This window comes from Arabidopsis thaliana (assembly GCF_000001735.4).
Source record: "Arabidopsis thaliana chromosome 1 sequence".
NCBI classification, from domain to species: Eukaryota; Viridiplantae; Streptophyta; class Magnoliopsida; order Brassicales; family Brassicaceae; genus Arabidopsis; species Arabidopsis thaliana.
The window spans coordinates 28,745,463-28,765,102 of NC_003070.9; the positions used below are offsets into that span (position 1 = coordinate 28,745,463).

Consider the following 19,640-nt stretch of genomic DNA (forward strand, 5'->3'; position numbering starts at 1 on the left):
AATTAAAGCATTTTTACAGTTTTACAAGTTGTAATGTTCATCAATCATCACTATGACACTATCCATGAAATGTGAAAGATGTTCCATAAGATCGATTGTTATATAAATTCGACTCAACTCAAAAACAGAACCTAACTTTACTCAAAAATACTAGTATTTTGTATATTTAAATATCATTACGACTGTACTAGGAAACACACAACCTTGAAAATAGCATTTCGTTATACATAAAAGTCATTGATTTGATCATTTGCGTTTCTTTGTACCACTAGCTTTATCAAATAGTATTTGCATGATGATAGTCAAATACAAGTTGCTGTGGTCTTTCACATTTTTAAAAAGGAGAGAAAAAAGGTAGCTGCGGTTTCCTTATTCCCCACGCTTATTTATTTATTGTCTTTGTTTGGTCTCCTTATCGCTAATTTTGAGTCACGTGTTACGGCTGAGAGCTTCGAAGCCCACGTCATTGCTGACATATCTTCATTCGTACGGATCATGTAATCTGTTAAATTTCCCAAAACGTTTGCTACCTAAACCCGTGAATTATTTGGAAGTCAAACTTCCTCTTTAATTTCGGAAATATTTACAAATTCAGGTCAATCTAATGTATTTCATACAACGAGTGTAAATGTATTATTTTGACAAATTTGCGTATCTTCTAGTTGGGTTGACAATTTAATATACTTTTAGGTCAATTTTGCATAGTAGAGATATGGATAAGAAAGTCTATCTATATACACACGCACATCTACGTATTATAACAACTGTACATCACATTCACACTATATACAGAACATTCATCTAAAACAACCGTATTTATTGTATCCACACGTTTTACTATGGGTGTGTGGTCCTTTTAATTATCAGTTACTATAAATTATAAACAAAATTCCACTAGCTAATCAATATGAAATTACATTTGAGTTTAGAATAGTCAATAGGAAACGATTTAACCAAAATAAAATAACTAATTCAATTTAAATCACTGTTTTTTTTTGTATCCATCAACAATCATATGAACCATTTGACTACATTCTCTGGTCAATTTGAATTGGTATTTACTACTACTAATAGATACTCTTATACCAATTTAGATAAATAAACTTAATCCTGAGTACGGACTAAAGGACAATTTGTACAGTGAGTTAAAAATAGAAAATTTACCTAACAATACTTTTTAAATCAGTCAAACATTTTTTGACTTTAATAAGAAATAATATTTAATATTGGCCTTGTAAAACAAGACTACTCTCACAACAGTCAACACACACAGCTAAGCATACGCGTCAGCTTCCGGTTTAAACAAAAAAAAACACAAACCGTAATTTGGTTTCCGTTTCTTCCTCTTGTAACGACCGGTTAAATAAAATGCTGACGTCACCATCTTCTTCTATATATATCCTACCTGGAACCAACTCTGTATATACGCGTCCTCCTCTCTCTTCTTCCTCTTGCTATCAATAAATCTCTCTTTCTCTCTACAAACAAAATAACGAGAACTTCAAAAATCAAATGGGTCTTTGTGTATCTGTTAATCGAAACGAGTACGTTTCTTCGTCGACGACGGCTAAAATCGTAACAATTAACGGCGATCTCCGTGAATACGATGTACCGGTGTTAGCATCTCAGGTTCTGGAATCTGAATCGACGTCTTCTTCTTCATCATCATCATCTTCTTCTTATTTTCTATGTAATTCCGATTCTCTCTACTACGACGATTTTATCCCAGCGATTGAATCTGATGAGATTCTTCAAGCGAATCAGATCTATTTCGTCCTTCCCATCTCTAAACGACAATACCGTCTCTCTGCCTCGGATATGGCGGCTCTCGCTGTAAAAGCCAGCGTCGCGATTGAGAAAGCAGCGGGGAAGAAAAATCGCCGTCGTAGAAGCGGAAGAATCTCTCCGGTTGTGACGTTGAATCAGGCTAACGATAATCGGATCGCCGCCGTGAACAACAGAATTGGAGGCGAAGCAACGAATATGATGATGCAAAAAGGAAAGTTACCGAATAGAACGACGCCGTTTAAAGATACAAACGGTTATTCTCGGTCTGGTTCGGTTAGGAAATTGAAAAGATATACGTCTGGTCGAGCTAAATTGGCGGTTCGATCGTTTAGACTGAGACTCTCTACTATATACGAAGGCTCTTCGTTTAATTAGAGCGATTATAAAACTAAGATTACATTCTTTTTGTTTTTGTTGTTATCGTTACGAAAAATGTTTGTGTAATGCTGTTTCAATATGATCTGTAAATTACAGCTTTCACTTTGCTTGTATATTTTCCCATTTTGTTATGTCATGTGTACTTATATTTTATAAGATAGCTTCAAAAATCAAATTTCAGTCACACTGTTGCGTAGTTTCATGAGATTCTATCATACACGTACTTTCTTATGATATATTATTAAATTTTGTTGAAACGATAAGATGAAATTGATCCTTGTAAGTCATGAGTCACCAGTTTGATCGATCCGATGATTGAGTTTATAACATTATTTTTATGTGGATCAGTCTAAGCTCCACTTTAGGAAACATGGTTTTAGACAAATGAAAGTAACAAATAAAAAATATTTCATGAGGAGTCAAGGAGATAATCCTTGTAAATTTCCACAAATGGAACTAAATTGTTAGGGAAAGCTAAAAATAAAAATGACTTGGAGAAAAAGTTTCGAATTTCCATTGTAAAGAGTTTATTTAATGGGTGTGGTGGGATCGGAAAGGAGACCAGTGGAAGCTTTGGCTTCACGGCCAATGGGATTTAACGTTCTAAGTCTATTTTAATCAATTTAAGCTTCAGTCTTTAGACTTTTGATGTAAGATATTTGCAATGTATTAAACTATTAACAAAAGCTTTTTTATAAAAAAATCTCGATATCATTATCCACATCCTGGTTAGTTCATTGTTCAATCAATTAGTTACAATGATACTATTCAGTGCTACTAAAAGAAGTTTGAGTCCAAATGTTAGAATTTAGATCAAAACATGACGTACAAATATAATCTAAAACATATAAATTGTTTGACAAAAATATTTAGTTGTACGTGTTCAAACCAACACATGATACATGTTGATATTTAGTTATTCACTTGTTCTATACACTTTTGTTAGCATAAAGAATAAAATCATTTAATTTAGTTCTTTTTTTGTCAAAAGAATTTAATTTAGATATTACAAATCTTAAAAATTAAAATCAAAACTAATCCACTAATCTTTGATCATACATTGTCCCTCCTCATAAATTAAAGTAAATTAAACCCAAAAAAAAAACGAGATACAAATTCCTGAAAATATTTGGCTCGCACTAGCAAAGTAATCTGCAACGAAAATTCATCTTCTTTTCCTTTGAGGCGCATTGATCTCAATCTCATGACACATCCAAAATAGGGCTATTGAAAAGTCTCGTGGTATATTTTGTCATATTAGTTTTTTTTTTTTTATGGAATTTGTGTGAACCCTTAAGATTCGAAATGGGGCTGCTAGTCCTCCGTGTGACCGGAAAGTCTCCGACAATGACTGGCTGTTTCTGGCGGCGACAACAATAACTAATTTTTCTTCTGATTTCTCGTAAATAATTATGTCACCAACTTATGTACAAGACTCCAAATGAAAATATACTCAAATTTTCCCGATTTGGTCTATATCCCCGAAAATTACAAGTCTACACACGATCGGACCGTTGAATTTGGCCTTACGGGAGGCAACCATTATTATTGCAATTCTTTATTTTTTTAAGTTTTTGATATTTTTGTAACCTTATCGCCTTATTTGACCCCTTTGTATAAAACAAAATATTTTAGAAAAATGTCAACTGTCAACACTATAACAAATAGTTCATCGATTTGAAAAGTTCGATTCGATTTTTGGTATATGATACGTTGTTTTGTTATGTAAAATAAATAAAATGAAAATAAGAATTAAAGAATCCGAACATTTGTTTTATTTTAGTCTTTATCCGAATCGGGACGATCACATTCACATTCACATTCACATTTATAATCCTATTATCCAGACTTCAAAATTATGACGTGTATGCACACCACACACCCTGGTCACATATACTCTATGTGTTTCAAATAATAAATTGGTTGTTTTTGAATCGTAGACACAAAATAAACGAGGATTTGACTTTTAGACATATATCTTGTTTGTTCATACTCCATTAGTCGGGCGACAAATGAAAGAGTGACTGGAATCGTAGCATACATTTTCTCGGCTCCTGCATTTATGAGAAATAATACAGTGGAGTTTTAATCAGCCCATTAAATTAGCTACTTGACCCATTTAAAACAGGCCCATCCTCGAGAAGCTTTTCTCTATTCTCTAGTCTTCTAGGCTGCGGCGATGCGTACATGGACTGAAAAACTCAGGTAAAGAAAAAGCAAATTTCGCAAGAGGTTACAAGTGAAGATTATATTCTTCTATTTTCAAAGAGAACTAAGATTTAACCCACGGTTTACCGCGGGCAATCGGTTTATTTGGTTTTTATACTAAATATTTGAGTAAATTTGATATCCTAAACTTATAAATATAATTTTTTTAATCAAACATAACTAAAAAGTAATTGGGATTTTTTTGTTGTTATTTAGTGATAAGAAGAATGTATTAAAATGTGTTTAACTTTTTTTTGCTTGTTATTTATTTATTTTTGTTAAACGGTTTAGATTGAAGGGAATTAATTTTATTGAACGGTTTAGGTTTAATCGGATCATATAAAGTTTAGGAGATTGTTAAGACCAAATTACCCTTAATGATTTTGAATAGCAAAGAACAAAATCCAAAATTGAAATCAAAATTGAGGCCAAATTAGACAAAATTTCAATTTGTACTTTCCTTTTAATAATAAGAGGATTGCTCGAGTCGTCTACTATTTAGAAGAACATACCCACTATATCTGAACCAAAATCATGACAAACAACAATAACACAAATATGAACCTCTAAAGTATAACTTTATTATTTCTCATTGTTTTGAGTTTTTTTGTTTTTTTTAGTTATCATTTTTTTATCGTTGTAAAGAAAATTAGATAAATAAAAAAAGGAATATAAATATTTTAAAAACTCAACTTTTACGTTAGTTTGATTTTTTATATTATACAGCTTGAAACACGGTTTTTCATATTTGTAAGATTAAAGTATATCAACAAAAAAGACGTAGAACCAAAAAAACAGTTCAAAGAAAAAGAACACAAACGCAGATATTGGGTTCTTGGACCCACTTTTTTGTTTGGCCACCAATTATATCAGTTCCCTCTATTCCCTTCTCCTTATCAACATCATTTACTATTTTCATAATTTTGGATCTTGTTTCGCAATTACATGAAACGTAAGACTAAATTCAGGTTAGTTTACCGCCAGTTGGTGAACACACTACTAATTAAGGAAGAATCACTCGAAAACAGAGAAGACGAAAGTACACGCATGCATGTATAAATGTACAATAACAAAATAATAACTTAAAATACATTAAAACGAAAAAAAAACATCCCCTCCACTTACATCTCATAATTATAAGCATCCATATATACCATCAAACTTACTCTCATTCTCTTCTCAACTTACATTTACAAAGAAAAATATAAAAAAATGAGAACGATTATCGATTTAGGAAAACAAAAAAGTCATCTACAAATCATTGATTCTCCGACGAACGTTGACTGTACTCGTGAAGTCGGACTTCGAAGAACCCTCCGTTCACTCATGGAGTGCGTAATCCCATATTGTTGCACGTACCAACCTCCTCCCACCGACCAAAACGACACCGTCTCTGTCTCTTCATCCACTTCTTCCTCCGACCAAACAGGCGTTGTCGTCACGGGTACTTTCTATGGTCACCGACGTGGCCACGTTAGCTTCTGCCTCCAAGACGACACTCGTCCCTCCTCTCCACCTCTTCTCCTCCTCGAGCTAGCCGTTCCCACGGCGGCTCTCGCTCGAGAGATGGAAGAGGGTTTTCTCCGTATCGCTCTCCGGAGCAAAAGCAACCGACGGTCTAGTATCTTTAACGTTCCAGTTTGGTCTATGTACTGCAACGGCAGAAAATTTGGATTTGCGGTGAGGAGAGAAACCACTGAAAACGACGTCGGATTTCTCCGGCTGATGCAGTCTGTTTCCGTTGGCGCAGGGGTGATTCCAAATGGCGAGACGTTGTATTTGAGAGCAAAGTTCGAGCGAGTCACGGGATCAAGTGACTCGGAATCGTTTCATATGGTTAACCAAGGAGGTGGTTATGGGCAGGAACTTAGCATTTTTCTTTCAAGATCGTGAAAGTAATTAAGAAAAATCTAGTTATGATGGATGTTATTTGTAATGTTCGTTTTATATTGTGTATGTTACGACTTAGGAGATCGTTTTTACGAACATTATAAATATAAAATTTGTGTGGTTTATGAGAACAATGATAATTGCATCCCTATATAACAATCATAAACTAAAAGATAGTAACATGTTACTATTAGCTAATTTAGCTTAACCTTTTCCCGAATAAATTTAAAGAAACGATTCAAAAATAATTCACTACAAAAAAATGATCATTTCATATCATATTTTAAATATTTGTATTACGTAATGTAAGTAACACATTACTTGTCAGAAAAAACGGTATAGTTTATATCTTTAATATTCAGAAAACTATACACGAATAAAGAATCAATTATCTAAGAAAGTTAAATCATATTCATTTTACCAAACTAAACACATAAGCTGATCATTCTACAATTTTTATGAATAGTAAAATTACCTATCCAACACCTTGACTTTGAAATTTTGATAATGATATACATCCTGATCAATAATTCTGCAATGTTGTGTACACATGAAATGTTGGTAGGGAGATGATGAAATTGTATTGGTGTATCCGGTGTCCCTGCTTTGACTCCTCTCATGCCATTTTGCATTTGTAATTTACTTCGAAAACTGAGTAATCAATCCTCATGGGCCACCGGCGCGTGGACAGTACGCACGTGCACTGGAGGAGTCTGATCAAGGCGACAATTGAAAGCAACGTTCGACCAAACAGCAACAATCGAAAAATCTGGCTTAGCTCCGGTGTCTGCTTTGGTTCCGAACCAGCACCGTTCCATCTCCTCTTCTACCTTCCCATCAAATTAGGGATTTTGCTCTTTCCACCAAACTCTCAACTTTTTTTTACACCAAATTCATTAATTCCATTCATTACTCTCTTGTTTTTTTTTTAATACGTAGTATACATATACACTATGCAGCTAAAAATTATGGAAAGTCGTGGTATCGTGAAAATACGTGTCATATGAGAATATATAGTATTAGTAAATAATATACATATGAAGATAGATAAATACGTACACATTCATTTTTATTGTATGGATTCCGGTTTTTGAATATATATACACACACACACTCCATACACAGATGCACTAAATTAAAATATTTATTACACATACTAGACCACGTCTCATAAAATGACAAATACATGTAGGAATCATGACATCCAGCAAGGGATCTAAGACTTTGATTATCTGATTGATATGTTTTTGTGCCCCCTTTGGTTCCCTCATGATTTTTCTTCTTCTTCTCAAATCTCAATTATTAGTTTTTTTTTTTTTTCTTTTTCTTTTGCGTCTGTCGTAAAACTCAATTATAAGTGTTGATATAAATATCTTCGACTTTTATTACTTTTCTGAAAGAAAGAAAGATATATAGACTAAAAAAAATTATAATGAAACTGACGAGAATTAGAAATTTATATGAATATATATGCACACAAGGTTCAATAGTTTAAAGTTTTAAACACAACTCGTTGACATAATGGCTCCACCACCATCTCCTCTTAGTATATTTCCACGTGCACTCTCAAGTCTCAACCCCACGGCTCTCTCTCTTCATTTTTCTTTTGTTTCTATATATACTTTTATGAATACAATTGCTCGTGATTCGTATTGAGATATCAATCCAAAAAAATTATATTTTGTTTAACTTATTTTTTCCTTGCCTGATCTTATGTTGATCTAAAATTTTACCACGCTACTTTATGTGTTATTTTTATGTTACTGTTGTTCTCTATCTCATACAATTTGTTAACGATAGCAAACTAAAAAATAAAACGACCAATTAATAGACCGAGTGATAATGTCAATAAAGTCATAAAGATGTAATGGGTACGGTTGAGTTTCATTACTTGTAATAATAATAAGATAGTTGCAAGGTTTGGTGTATATTGTGTTTAAATGAAATAATTTTTTGAGCTACATGATTTATGTTTAGTCGTGGCTGCAGATATTTTGAGATGTACGTAGAAATTAAACGGAACTGAGGTGTTAAAAAGTCAATGGCATTTGGTGCCTGCAGAGAAAGACGGGCGGGCTAGTTGATAAAAGCTCAATAAATATGGGCTGGTTTAGGGTTAAACAGCGAGGCCCATTTGTACAAAATATTGACATCGATTATTTTTGTTTTGCATTTGTGGATCCCCAGGCTGAGATTACAACTCAGAAAATTACAAAAAAAAAATAGATAATAATAAACAACGATTATAATGATGATTCTTTCAATTTGTTATGTTAGAGAATCACAATGCTTCCACACGTGCATTTTATATCACAATTTAGATTATGATAATTTGAACAATCTGACAAATAAGGATTATTTAAATAATTGACTTGTTATGTTATTACAAAATAGGTACTATGAGTTAGACAAAAAAAAAGAAATCTGGTGGAATGGCACTGAATCTTAGATAGCACGTGTCACGTCGAAATATTGCGTGCAAGTATACATGCGCCGTTACTAACGCTGTTATAGACTTATAGTACACTGAAACTGTTCATATAGTGCTGTAATATTTTCGTGAACTTATGAAATAGGTTCAATTTCTTTTGTTAAAATTTGGGTGTCAAAGCGGGTTAATATATTTTATGAATTTTAATAGATAGTGCTAAAAATTGGGGTCTTAAAATAGTAACTATAATGTCGTCGTACCATTGCGGAGTTTGCAAGCCGATCTGCAAACTCTTCAAATTTAAATTATTTTTCAAATTTTTTTTCCTGCTTAGTTCTTTATCAAAGTACTAGGATTAATGAGATCGATTATTAATACTTATTAGTACAGAAGTATAAACTAGTACTGAGTGATTAAGGAGATCGAGTGGGAATTGGCGGTTTATATTAATAAACTAGTACTGAGTGATTAAGGAGATCGAGTATACAAATTACTAGTGAGCTATTTTTAAGATGCTAGTATAACTTTATAGTATATCATAACTGTTTTTTCATACGAACATCGGTTTAAATGAAGTAAGTTACTCAAGGCTGGCCTTTCATGTGTTTAATAGTACTAAATAAGATAGTACCAGTGGCCGGTAAAATTAGCTAGCTGTTATCAATTGTTATATAATATACATGTTCATTTATTTTATGTATTATTAGACTATGAGATGATATGAGTACAGAAAAAAAATCCAATAAATATGTATATAAATATCTAGAAATGGGTAGATAAACTATTTAAATGAGTCACTCAACGTGCCTGAGTTTCCTTTTCGATTTAATTGTCCTCATTGTGAATTGGCATAAAAGTCGGTGCGAAGGAAAGCCCCAAATTATTTAACTTGAAAACGAAAGTTTGGTCCACCTCTCTATATTCATTTTTCTGAAATGAAATTAATACTCAAATCAATTTTGTCATAAAAATTGTCCAATTATTAAAGTATTCAGTCGTGTTTCTATATATATCACTGTCTTTAGTCAGCTAGTCTAATATTGCATATTTGCATTCACCTCTATATATGTACACACACATCTACGTATGGAGAAAACATTGTACATTCACTACATTCGTGATCTCATTTATCTTTAGATGGCTAAAAAAAACTCAGATAGAATATCACACTTACCCAAAATATACTATTCTTTCGTACGAAATCTTATTACTAGCACATGACGTGTGTGAGAAAAAGTACACTCATTGGACATTCAAAGGTGTTAATGTTAAAATTAACAATTGGGTTTTCTAACTATGAGCCACTAAATCATCTTCTAAAGTCAATTATAAATTATACGTGACGTTACTTAATATTGGAAATAAATATTGGAGAACAATTATAAGTTTGAAATAGAAATCATAATTAACTATTTTACTACTCCAACCATTTATAACTACGAAGCTACCTTAAAAAAGAGAATGACATGGGTATGACTTTGCCCGTTTTTTCTTAATGAATTTGTTACTCTAAAGTCATAAGTCTCTAATCCGTATTAATAGCAGTAATTAATGGATACAAAAAAAAATCAAAAAGAAAGAAAAATAGACAGGGTGGCATCATAATTTATGGGGACAGCTGTCGAGGTGATGCATTTATGACCACTAACATGCAATGGCACGGATGCAAATTTTAATTGTTAGATTCTTCTACAAAATTTACTTAATTCAATACTTCTGTTTTCTTCTTCTTCTTCTTCGTAATTTAATAGATTCTGCATATTGTTTAATATTTATTTTACATGCCAGTGATGGGTTGTCATTATTCTGATTCATTTTTCTATAAAATCATTATAAAAGTATTTTCAACTTCTTGACAAAAATAGGTGTTTAATTATTACTACAAAGTTCAGGTCGATTGTTATTTCGGGCTACATAAAAAAGGTTTGATTTCTCGTATGGGAGTGATTACAACATATTTATTGGTATTTTATGACCCCATGTCAACTCTTATGTAGTAATTTGTCCCCACTTATTGAATTGTTATTAGCTCAAAGGCATTAATTGCACGGTTTCTAACTTTTCTTCTATAGTAGTATGTTTTTCACATTTGAAAAACACTAATCATTTTCATTTTGCATGGAAATAAGACCAAATATTTTCATTAATCCACTAAATTGCATTTGCAACACAAGCCCAAATCATTATATATATAAATATAATATATTATTGTGATGAGTAAAATATAGACATGCAAAGTGACTATGAACTACTGTAATTATACACTGCAAGAAAAACATTGCCATAAATATGAAAACAGAAGACATTGACAGATAGTAATAAAAATAATACTATATCTCTAAATATAATTCAGATGTTAACGAAAGTCTTGTGGAGTAAAAACTGGGTTTCACACACTTCACTTGCCTCTCAATACCCGGGAAAACAAAATGTCGGTTTCACTTGCTACTTTTCCCGGAAAGTTACAAAGTCATTCCCTTTTCAGGTTGTGAAGTCACATTAACATAAGAGAAGAAGCAAAAAGGCTTGGAGCTTTATTTTTTGCTTTTTTTTTTCTTTCTTCTAGAAAACATGATCTTGAGTTTCCGAGTAAGATTCTTTTAAAAAGAGTTTGCAAAGAACGAGAAAAATGATGGCTCTGATGAATTGTGCATATTCATCTTCTTCTTCGTCTTCGTCTACTTCCTCTCCCACTTCTTCATCATCTTCTTCTTCATATTCTCCAAGGTATCCTTATTTCCATTTTGCACAAGAGACTAACCAATCTTTGAGTCACAGTTAATTGAAATTTTCTTTGTTTTTGTTGTTTGTAGGAACAGAGAGAGCATGTTTTTGCAGAGTGTAGTTGATGCGTCACCTTCAAGTTTCTCTTCCGACAGAAAATCTGTACGGTTTCCAAATCATTTCATCTGGGGTTTATATTGGTTTTTGATGCAAGTTTGCATTATGAAAGTGAAAAGGTGTTTCTAATTCCCTTACAGATTTTACCAATTGAGAAGACTTTAATAAGACATCAGAATTCCAGTCTCTGCTTGATCCCAAAGGTTCGTTTATAACTAAGTAATCAAATCTTTAATATTATTACTGCTTTCTTGTTTTACTATGTCTTGAATCTTGATTTTTATTTCAGTCTTCAGAAGAATTGAAGAAGGAGATTGCATCAATTGAGATAGAGATTCTACACATGGAACGATATCTCTTATCTCTTTACAGAAAATCATTTGAGCAACAACTTCCTAATTCCTTCTCTAATCTCTCTGTTACTACTACCTTACCTCGTTCTGTGACTACTTCACCAACATCACTAACTCATTATCAAGCTTACCAAAAACCAATCTCATATCCTCGGAGTTTCAACACTAGTTTAAAAGCCTTATCTTCAAGGGTAAACTTTAACTATAATCAAGTCTTTCTTGTAAACAAAACATTTAAGTGACTTGTTTATGTGTTTTCTCTTTTGCAGGAAGGGACTAGAGTAGTTTCTGGTACTCACAGTCTTGGAGAGCTTTTAGGATCATCTCATATAGTTGATCATAACAACTTCATAAACCCGAATAAACTCTCTGAAGATATCATGAGATGCATTTCTTCTGTGTATTGTACACTTTCAAGAGGATCAACGAGTACCACTTCCACTTGTTTTCCTGCTTCTCCGGTTTCCTCCAATGCCTCAACCATTTTCTCTTCCAAATTTAATTATGAAGATAAATGGAGCTTGAATGGCGCAAGTGAGGATCATTTTCTGAATCACTGTCAAGATCAAGACAATGTTTTGCCTTGTGGTGTTGTTGTCATAGAGGCTCTTAGAGTACATTTAGACGATGGTAGTTTCGGTTACGCTGCTCTTATGCTTCAAAACTTCAGGTAAAATATATATAGTTTCAAAATATACAATTGGATTGATCTTTATTTGTATTATGAACAATTTGGTATGCAGATCACTGGTTCAAAATCTTGAGAAAGTTGATCCGAGTAGAATGAAACGCGAAGAGAAGCTCGCGTTTTGGATAAACATTCACAATGCTCTTGTGATGCATGTAAGTAATAAACAAGCTCTTAGCTTATGATAATCTTTCCTTGTTAATAATCTTTTCATACCATAATTTTCTTCTTTCAAGGCTTACTTAGCTTATGGAACTCACAACCGCGCAAGAAACACATCGGTTTTGAAGGTTAAATCTCTATATTAGACATATAACATTTTAGTAAAGTAACATATATTTGATGTTTTTCACTAAGCAATTCTCTTTACATAACCACAGGCAGCTTATGATATTGGAGGCTATAGAATAAACCCTTATATCATCCAAAGCTCAATCTTAGGAATCAGACCTCATTACACATCACCATCACCTGTAAACCATTTCATCTTACTTTCCTTTTTTTGCTTCATTCTCACTTTCACTTTTCACCACATAGTAAATGCGTAATTTACATTTTGCAGTTACTCCAAACTCTGTTTTCCCCTTCAAGAAAGTCGAAAACTTGCAGTGTTAGACACATTTACGCATTGGAATACCCCGAGGCTTTAGCTCATTTCGCTATTTCTTCAGGGGCATTCACTGATCCTACAGTAACAACTATAAACCATTTCAACTCTAAATGATTTCAGTTATACTCCTAGATTGGAATTAACTGTATAACATTATTGGTTAGGTTCGAGTTTACACCGCGGATAGAATCTTCCGGGATCTAAGACAAGCGAAACAAGAGTATATCAGAAGTAATGTTCGTGTTTACAAAGGGACAAAGATTTTGTTGCCAAAGATCTTTCAACATTATGTTAAAGACATGTCAATGGATGTGTCTAAGCTCATGGAAGCAACATCTCAATGTTTACCAGAAGATGCAAGGAAAATTGCTGAGAAATGTTTGAAAGAGAAGAAGAGTAAGAATTTTGAATGGTTACCGGAAAATTTGAGCTTCCGGTATGTTATCGCCGGAGAATTGGTCGGAGCAAGAAATAAGACGTGAAGGGTTTATTCAAGAAAAGTGTTTTTTTTTTGCCTCCTGATGTGATTAAATAATCTGATTACAATTAGTGTTCAATTTCATTTTTTTTTTCAAGTGAGAAATTGTAAAACCAGTGTTTGTTTGTATAATCTTAATAAACCGAGAACTACTAAATACTAATTAAGGTTTTAAACCGTGTAACGAAAATAACTGGGAGTAAACCGATCGAGCAAACCGGGTCTTAAAGCGAAGATACTTGGGCCTGGGCCTAATATTCATTCCACTAATCCAGGGTTTAATAAGTAATGTATCAAAACACATGGCGTAATTTTGATTTTGATAATACTACAAGGGCCTAATAAATAATTTGGTTTTTGTATCTTGACGCCGATGATTTGTTTTCCGGTGAGAGGAAAGTTAGGGTTTGAGTAAGAGATAGAGTAAACAAGAAGGAAGAAATTCACATGTTTAATCTTTCCCTTCTTAATTATCTTCACTTCAGATTGAATATTATTCTTTCCTGGTTTCCAAATCTTCGATCTTTCACACTAAATTTGTTCTAAAACATTGAGGAAGACGACGGTGAGGATGGAATTAGAGCAGCTTAAGAAGTCTGTAGAAGAGAACCCAGATGACTCTTCTCTACAATTCGAACTCGTAAGTTGTTTTCCGACCATAAATTTAGTTCCTTTACTATTGGTTCTCTTGGTATCTTCTGCTAATGGAATTTTTTTTGGAACTTTGATTTTGATTGCAGGGTTTGTATCTGTGGGATAATGGTGGAGATTCAGAGAAAGCGGCGGAGCATTTTGTGTTGTCGGCGAAATCAGATCCGAATAATGCAGTGGCGTTTAAGTATTTAGGGCATTACTACTCGCGTGTAACGCTTGATCTTAATCGAGCTGCTAAGTGTTATCAGAGAGCAGTGTTGATAAACCCTAATGATTCTGATTCTGGAGAAGCTTTGTGCGATTTATTTGATAGACAAGGGAAAGAGATTTTGGAAATTGCGGTTTGTCGTGACGCTTCTGAGAAGTCTCCTAAGGCTTTCTGGGCATTTTGTAGATTGGGTTATATTCAGGTTTGGTTTCAATTGGCCTCATCTGTTGCTGCAATCTGTCTTTATTGTCTTGCTTTGGTGATCAATGGCTATGGATTCTATCACAGCTTCATCAGAAGAAGTGGTCTGAAGCTGTTCAGAGCCTACAGCATGCAATTAGAGGTTATCCTACCATGTCTGACTTGTGGGAAGTAATTGTCCTTTTTCTCTTCTTCTAGTTATTAACATTTCCTTACATTGTTTCTTTACTATATGACCGAATTTGACAAGAATTATTTTTGTCTGTCTGTCATTGCAGGCTCTAGGCCTTGCTTACCAGCGACTTGGAATGTTTACTGCTGCTATCAAGGTAAAGACACTGTTTCCTCTTTTTTGTACCTGTATTTTCCCAGTTTCTTGAAGTGGTTTCGTTTTATTGTTGATTCTGTTGTGACCGTAATTCTCAACGATACAACAGGCGTATGGCCGCGCCATAGAATTAGATGAGACCAAAATTTTTGCATTAGTGGAAAGTGCAAATATCTTTTTGATGCTTGGCTCATATAGAAAGGTAACCTTTGTATCCGTGTCTGTTTAAAATGACCTCTTTGGAAGGTTTGTTTGAGTCTCATATAGTATTTGTATAGGGTGTGGAGCTATTTGAGCAAGCACTGAAGATTTCACCTCAGAATATTTCTGTGCTCTATGGTCTTGCTTCTGGATTGCTTAGTTGGTCAAAGGAATGCATAAATTTGGGCGCATTTGGATGGGCAGCTTCGTTATTGGAGGTTAATAATTCTAAACTCTTCTGATTTTGTCCTGATCTCATCCATATTGAATATAACTGTATGAGAGAACGATTAATGGAAATCCACTGTAGGATGCCCGTAAAGCTGCAAAAGCAAGCAGTGAACTGGCCAGCAGCATGTCTTGTATATGGAAATTGCATGGAGATATTCAGGTACTTAGGCGGTCCTTGTATTTTAAGTGTAAAGCTCGTTCGTTATCTGGGTATCTAATGTGTAATCCTTGAGCAGCTTACATACGCAAGATGCTTTCCATGGTCTGGTGGAACTGAAAACTCAGAATTCACTTTGAAGACATTTAGTGATTCAATTCTTTCTTGGAGAAGCATTTGTTACTCAGCTGCATTGTCAGCCAAAGCTTCTTACCAGCGAGCTCTACACTTAGCCCCTTGGCAAGCTAATGTTTATACCGACATAGCCATAACTTGTGATCTTGTTTCAAGTTTAAGCGATGACTCTGATACTTCAAGTTCTTGGTAAGATTATACTAGGCGTTATTTGGCATTTTCTTAGTTTTTGATGTTTGCCCTTGTAATAGTCTACTATTCTATCAGGAAGCTACCAGAAAAGATGGTGCTGGGAGCATTATTGCTGGAATGTGAAAACTCGGAGTTCTGGGTTGCTTTGGGTTGTATGTCTGATAACAGTGCTTTGAAACTACATGCTTTGATCCGGGCATTGCATTTGGATGTATCTTTAGCCGTTGCTTGGGCTTTTATGGGCCAGGTATTGTTCCTTAACATTTTGTCTTTCTGGCTTCGTATTTGATGTCCTGGCTTTATCAAGGCTTGCATTTTTGTTTCACATATGTTCATGATTTCAGTTACGGTTCCCCCCTTTTGATTGTAATTTCGGTTGCTTAAACAGATTTTCAGGGAATCGGATGAAATGAAATTTGCAAAGCAAGCTTTTGATTGTGCTAGAAGCATAGATCCTACACTTGCGCTACCTTGGGCTGGCTCAGCTGATACTTATGCGAGGTAGATGCTTTTTATGTAAAAGAGAATTCTCATGTTTTCGAACTACAATTTTGCCCACATAGACTAATTAACATCTCAGGGAGTCAACATCAGATGAGGCTTTTGAGAGTTGTTTACGAGCTGCACAGATATCACCTGTAAGTGCTAATTTAATCGTGGTTTACTTACTTGTAAGTGTGATGGCTCTAATTGAGGCGTGAGATAATTCTGTCCAGCTTGCAGAATTCCAAGTTGGTTTGGCATGGCTTGCTTTGCTGCAGGGAAATATATCATCCCCGCAGGTATAAAGACAGACATATATATATACATAGGATTTTTATTAATCCAAAGTTAGCTTTAAGTAATTTCCCCTCCTGAAACTGTGTTGCAGATTTTTGCTTGCATTGAGCAGGCAGTGCAGCGCAGCCCTTATTACCCTGAACCCCATAACCTCCATGGGCTAGTTTGCGAGGCAAGACATAATTATCACACTGCCATTGCTTCTTATAGGCTAGCACTAGCTGCAATGAGTATTTATCCCGAAAGTTCAGTAAAATCTCATGCTGGAAAAGTATCTATAAACTTGGTCAGGTCACTCAGCAAGGTGAGATGCGTACCCTTCTTTCCATTAACATGTCTTCTTAACAGCTATTTTGAGTTTGGATTTAACTTTGATTCAATAATCAATAGGAATGTAAATATTGTACTCATTTGAAGTTCTTTTACAGGCAGGACGATTCAAAGAATCTGTTATGGAATGCGCTAATTTGAAGTCAAAAGGTTTGTACTTACACCATTCATCCCCCAGTTTGAAAGGCTGGGTTTTCTTGCAACTCTTACTAACTTTAAGTCAAATGCTACTAAGTTTACTAATATCTAAAAAAAATCTCCAAAAGGTTTGCTTGATGCCGGAGGTTTGCAAATATATGCTTTCTCTCTGTGGAGGACTGGTCAGAATGATTCGGCTCTTTCAGTGATTAGGGATCTGGCTGGTAGGATTTCTACCAGGGAAAAAACCTCCATAGCCTTCCCAATCAGCTTCATCTGTAGTCTACTTTATTGCATATCTGGGTTAGATTCTGCTATCACCAGCATCCAGAAAATGCCAAAGGATTTCTTCCAGAGTTCGAAAATCAGCTTTATAGTATCTGCCATCCATTCTCTTGATCAGAGTGATAGACTTCAGTCGATTGTTGCAAGCACTCGTAGCTATATAACATCACAAGAAGAAATAGTTGCAATGCACTATTTGATAGCACTCAGCAAATTGGTGAGCCTTTTGATCTCGGTTATCATGTCGGCCCCTTCGTCTTGGAATTCTTTGTTGTTCATAAACTTGATTGAAATGACAACACTCTGGATATTGCAGCTGAAAACTGGAGCAGGAGATTTCCTTGGATATGAGAAGGGGATTGCCCACCTCAGCAAAGCTATTCATATGTATCCTCATAGTAATTTGATAAGGTGGGTTTTGATAAAGCGCTCTAGGTTTTAATTGTGTAATGATATGTTGGTATCGTAATCGTAACTCGGAAATAATTTTTTGTTGGAATTAGGAACCTGCTTGGATATATTTTGTTAGCTGGTGAAGGAATGAAAGATGCATGTACTGCTAGTAGATGTTGTATCATAAATGTCTCTGAGTGTGCAAATAAGGAAGGTCTGAAGTCCGCATTGGAGGTCCTTGGTGGAGGATCAGTTGCTTGCAATGTAATTGGCAATACAGCTCCTAGGTTCTCATTTCCGACATGCCATTGTCAGTATCTGAATGCTCCTGTTGTTGTTGTAGAATTGCAAAGGTATTTGAGAATCTTTCTACATCATTTTAGCATTTTCAGAATCTGAATTGATTTACTCTCAAAGTGGTGTCTAGTCGTCCTGTTATCATTGACAACTCAATTTTTGATCCACTGTGCTCAGAATCTTTCGTATATGACAGAGAGCTAAGAGCATAATACTACAGAAAATATCTACACTTAAACATTTTTTAAATTGTTTTTCAATACGCAGATTCTTGCATCAAGAACCTTCGAACAGCAGTGTAAGATACTTGCTTATTCTGAATCTCGTGCAGAAGGCACGTGAGCAGAGATTTCCTCGCCAGCTTTGTAGGGCTATTGAGCGTCTAATATCTGTGGCACTCTCTGATGAGACATGTTCGAAAGAAGGCGAATATAAAAAATTCCAGCTTCTGCTTTGTGCTTCTGAGATTAGTTTACAGATGGGAAATATAGCAGAGTCCATTAACCATGCTCGAAAGGCTTCTTCCCTTTCTCTTCCAAGTAGCTATCTATTTCTAGGACATTTACAACTTTGCCGTGCCTATGCAGCAAATGGGAGTACCAAAAACATGCAAGAGGAATACAGAGCGTGTTTGGAACTCAAGACTGACTCAAATATTGGTTGGATTTGCCTGAAGCTCATAGAATCTCAGTATAATCTGGAACCTGATGCTAACCTCTTAGAGATGAGCCTACAAGAATGCTCGAGCCAGAAGAAGAATTCATGGAAAGAATGGATGGCTGTATACAGTTTAGCTCGTGGCTTAGATTCTACAGGGAAAAAAGACTTTTTCTCAGCAGAGGAATTCCTTGCACAAGCTTGTTCGTTGTTAAATTCAGAGAGCTGTCTACTTCTCTGCCATGGTGCTGTCTGCATGGAGCTGGCTAGACAGTCTAATGACTCGCAGTTTCTCTCACTAGCTGTAAAAAGTCTTAGCAAAGTTCAAGCGAGTTCATTGTTTCCTTTGCCTATCGTTTATACATTATTAGCTCAAGCACATGGAAGTCTTGGCTCTAAAGAGAAATGGGAGAAGAATCTTCGTCTGGAATGGTTCTGCTGGCCTCCAGGTTTGACGAAAAAACTGTTCTAATCATTGTTCTTTCATATTTCACCAGAATTGCATAACTGAAACTGTTTTTAATTGTTGGACAGAAATGAGACCTGCAGAAGTTTACTTCCAGATGCATATACTCGCAAGACAATCAGAAGACAGACCTGAAACCACTTCAGGGATTGAAAACTACCAAAGTCCTGAGAAATGGGTGATTAGGGCTATTCACACTGATCCTTCTTGTCGGAGATATTGGAAAGTCTTGGATAAGCTTGTTCAACATCCCATGAGCTGAGAAACCAAAAATTGAAAATCCAATCCCAGAACAGAGAAGAAGAGCCCAGAGCAGAACAGT

At 34.8% G+C, this 19,640-nt stretch overlaps 4 protein-coding genes across 7 annotated transcripts; all 4 read left to right on the top strand.

Annotated features, from left to right (window-relative positions):
• Positions 1-1,370: 1,370 nt before the first annotated feature.
• AT1G76600 (poly polymerase) lies at positions 1,371-2,386 on the top strand. The gene has a single exon (NM_106310.4). It carries the CDS (start codon positions 1,513-1,515, stop codon positions 2,161-2,163), a length of 651 nt encoding a protein of 216 aa, NP_565136.1. The 5' UTR covers positions 1,371-1,512; the 3' UTR covers positions 2,164-2,386.
• A 3,023-nt stretch (positions 2,387-5,409) lies between these two features.
• AT1G76610 (MIZU-KUSSEI-like protein (Protein of unknown function, DUF617)) lies at positions 5,410-6,413 on the top strand. The gene has a single exon (NM_106311.4). The coding sequence runs from the start codon at positions 5,587-5,589 to the stop codon at positions 6,265-6,267; it is 681 nt and encodes a 226-aa protein (NP_177787.1). The 5' UTR covers positions 5,410-5,586; the 3' UTR covers positions 6,268-6,413.
• Positions 6,414-11,058: 4,645 nt separating this feature from the next.
• Positions 11,059-13,870, top strand: AT1G76620 (Serine/Threonine-kinase, putative (Protein of unknown function, DUF547)). 2 transcript variants are annotated; one of them, NM_106312.4, is made up of 10 exons: positions 11,059-11,422; positions 11,509-11,581; positions 11,677-11,739; positions 11,826-12,080; positions 12,159-12,559; positions 12,633-12,732; positions 12,814-12,867; positions 12,958-13,050; positions 13,140-13,268; positions 13,352-13,870. In NM_106312.4, the coding sequence occupies exons 1-10, from the start codon at positions 11,325-11,327 to the stop codon at positions 13,667-13,669; spliced, it is 1,584 nt and encodes a 527-aa protein (NP_565137.1). In that variant the 5' UTR covers positions 11,059-11,324; the 3' UTR covers positions 13,670-13,870. The 2 variants fall into 2 exon arrangements, with proteins under 2 accessions (NP_565137.1, NP_001321145.1); NM_001334736.1 differs by having other exon boundaries at positions 13,140-13,870.
• Positions 13,871-14,015: 145 nt separating this feature from the next.
• On the top strand, positions 14,016-19,580 carry AT1G76630 (Tetratricopeptide repeat (TPR)-like superfamily protein; the record flags this gene model as incomplete). 3 transcript variants are annotated; one of them, NM_106313.2, is made up of 20 exons in its annotated part: positions 14,237-14,305; positions 14,406-14,729; positions 14,816-14,899; positions 15,007-15,057; positions 15,166-15,258; positions 15,335-15,475; positions 15,568-15,648; positions 15,725-15,969; positions 16,048-16,219; positions 16,361-16,473; positions 16,553-16,610; positions 16,689-16,754; positions 16,844-17,056; positions 17,181-17,232; positions 17,349-17,444; positions 17,529-17,722; positions 17,822-17,916; positions 18,009-18,251; positions 18,463-19,301; positions 19,387-19,580. In NM_106313.2, 20 exons carry the CDS (start codon positions 14,237-14,239, stop codon positions 19,578-19,580), a joined length of 3,423 nt encoding a protein of 1,140 aa, NP_177789.2. The 3 variants fall into 3 exon arrangements, with proteins under 3 accessions (NP_001185412.1, NP_001321499.1, NP_177789.2); NM_001198483.2 differs by having other exon boundaries at positions 14,016-14,305; positions 17,349-17,722; NM_001334737.1 differs by having other exon boundaries at positions 14,037-14,305; positions 14,816-15,057; positions 17,349-17,722.
• Positions 19,581-19,640: the final 60 nt, after the last annotated feature.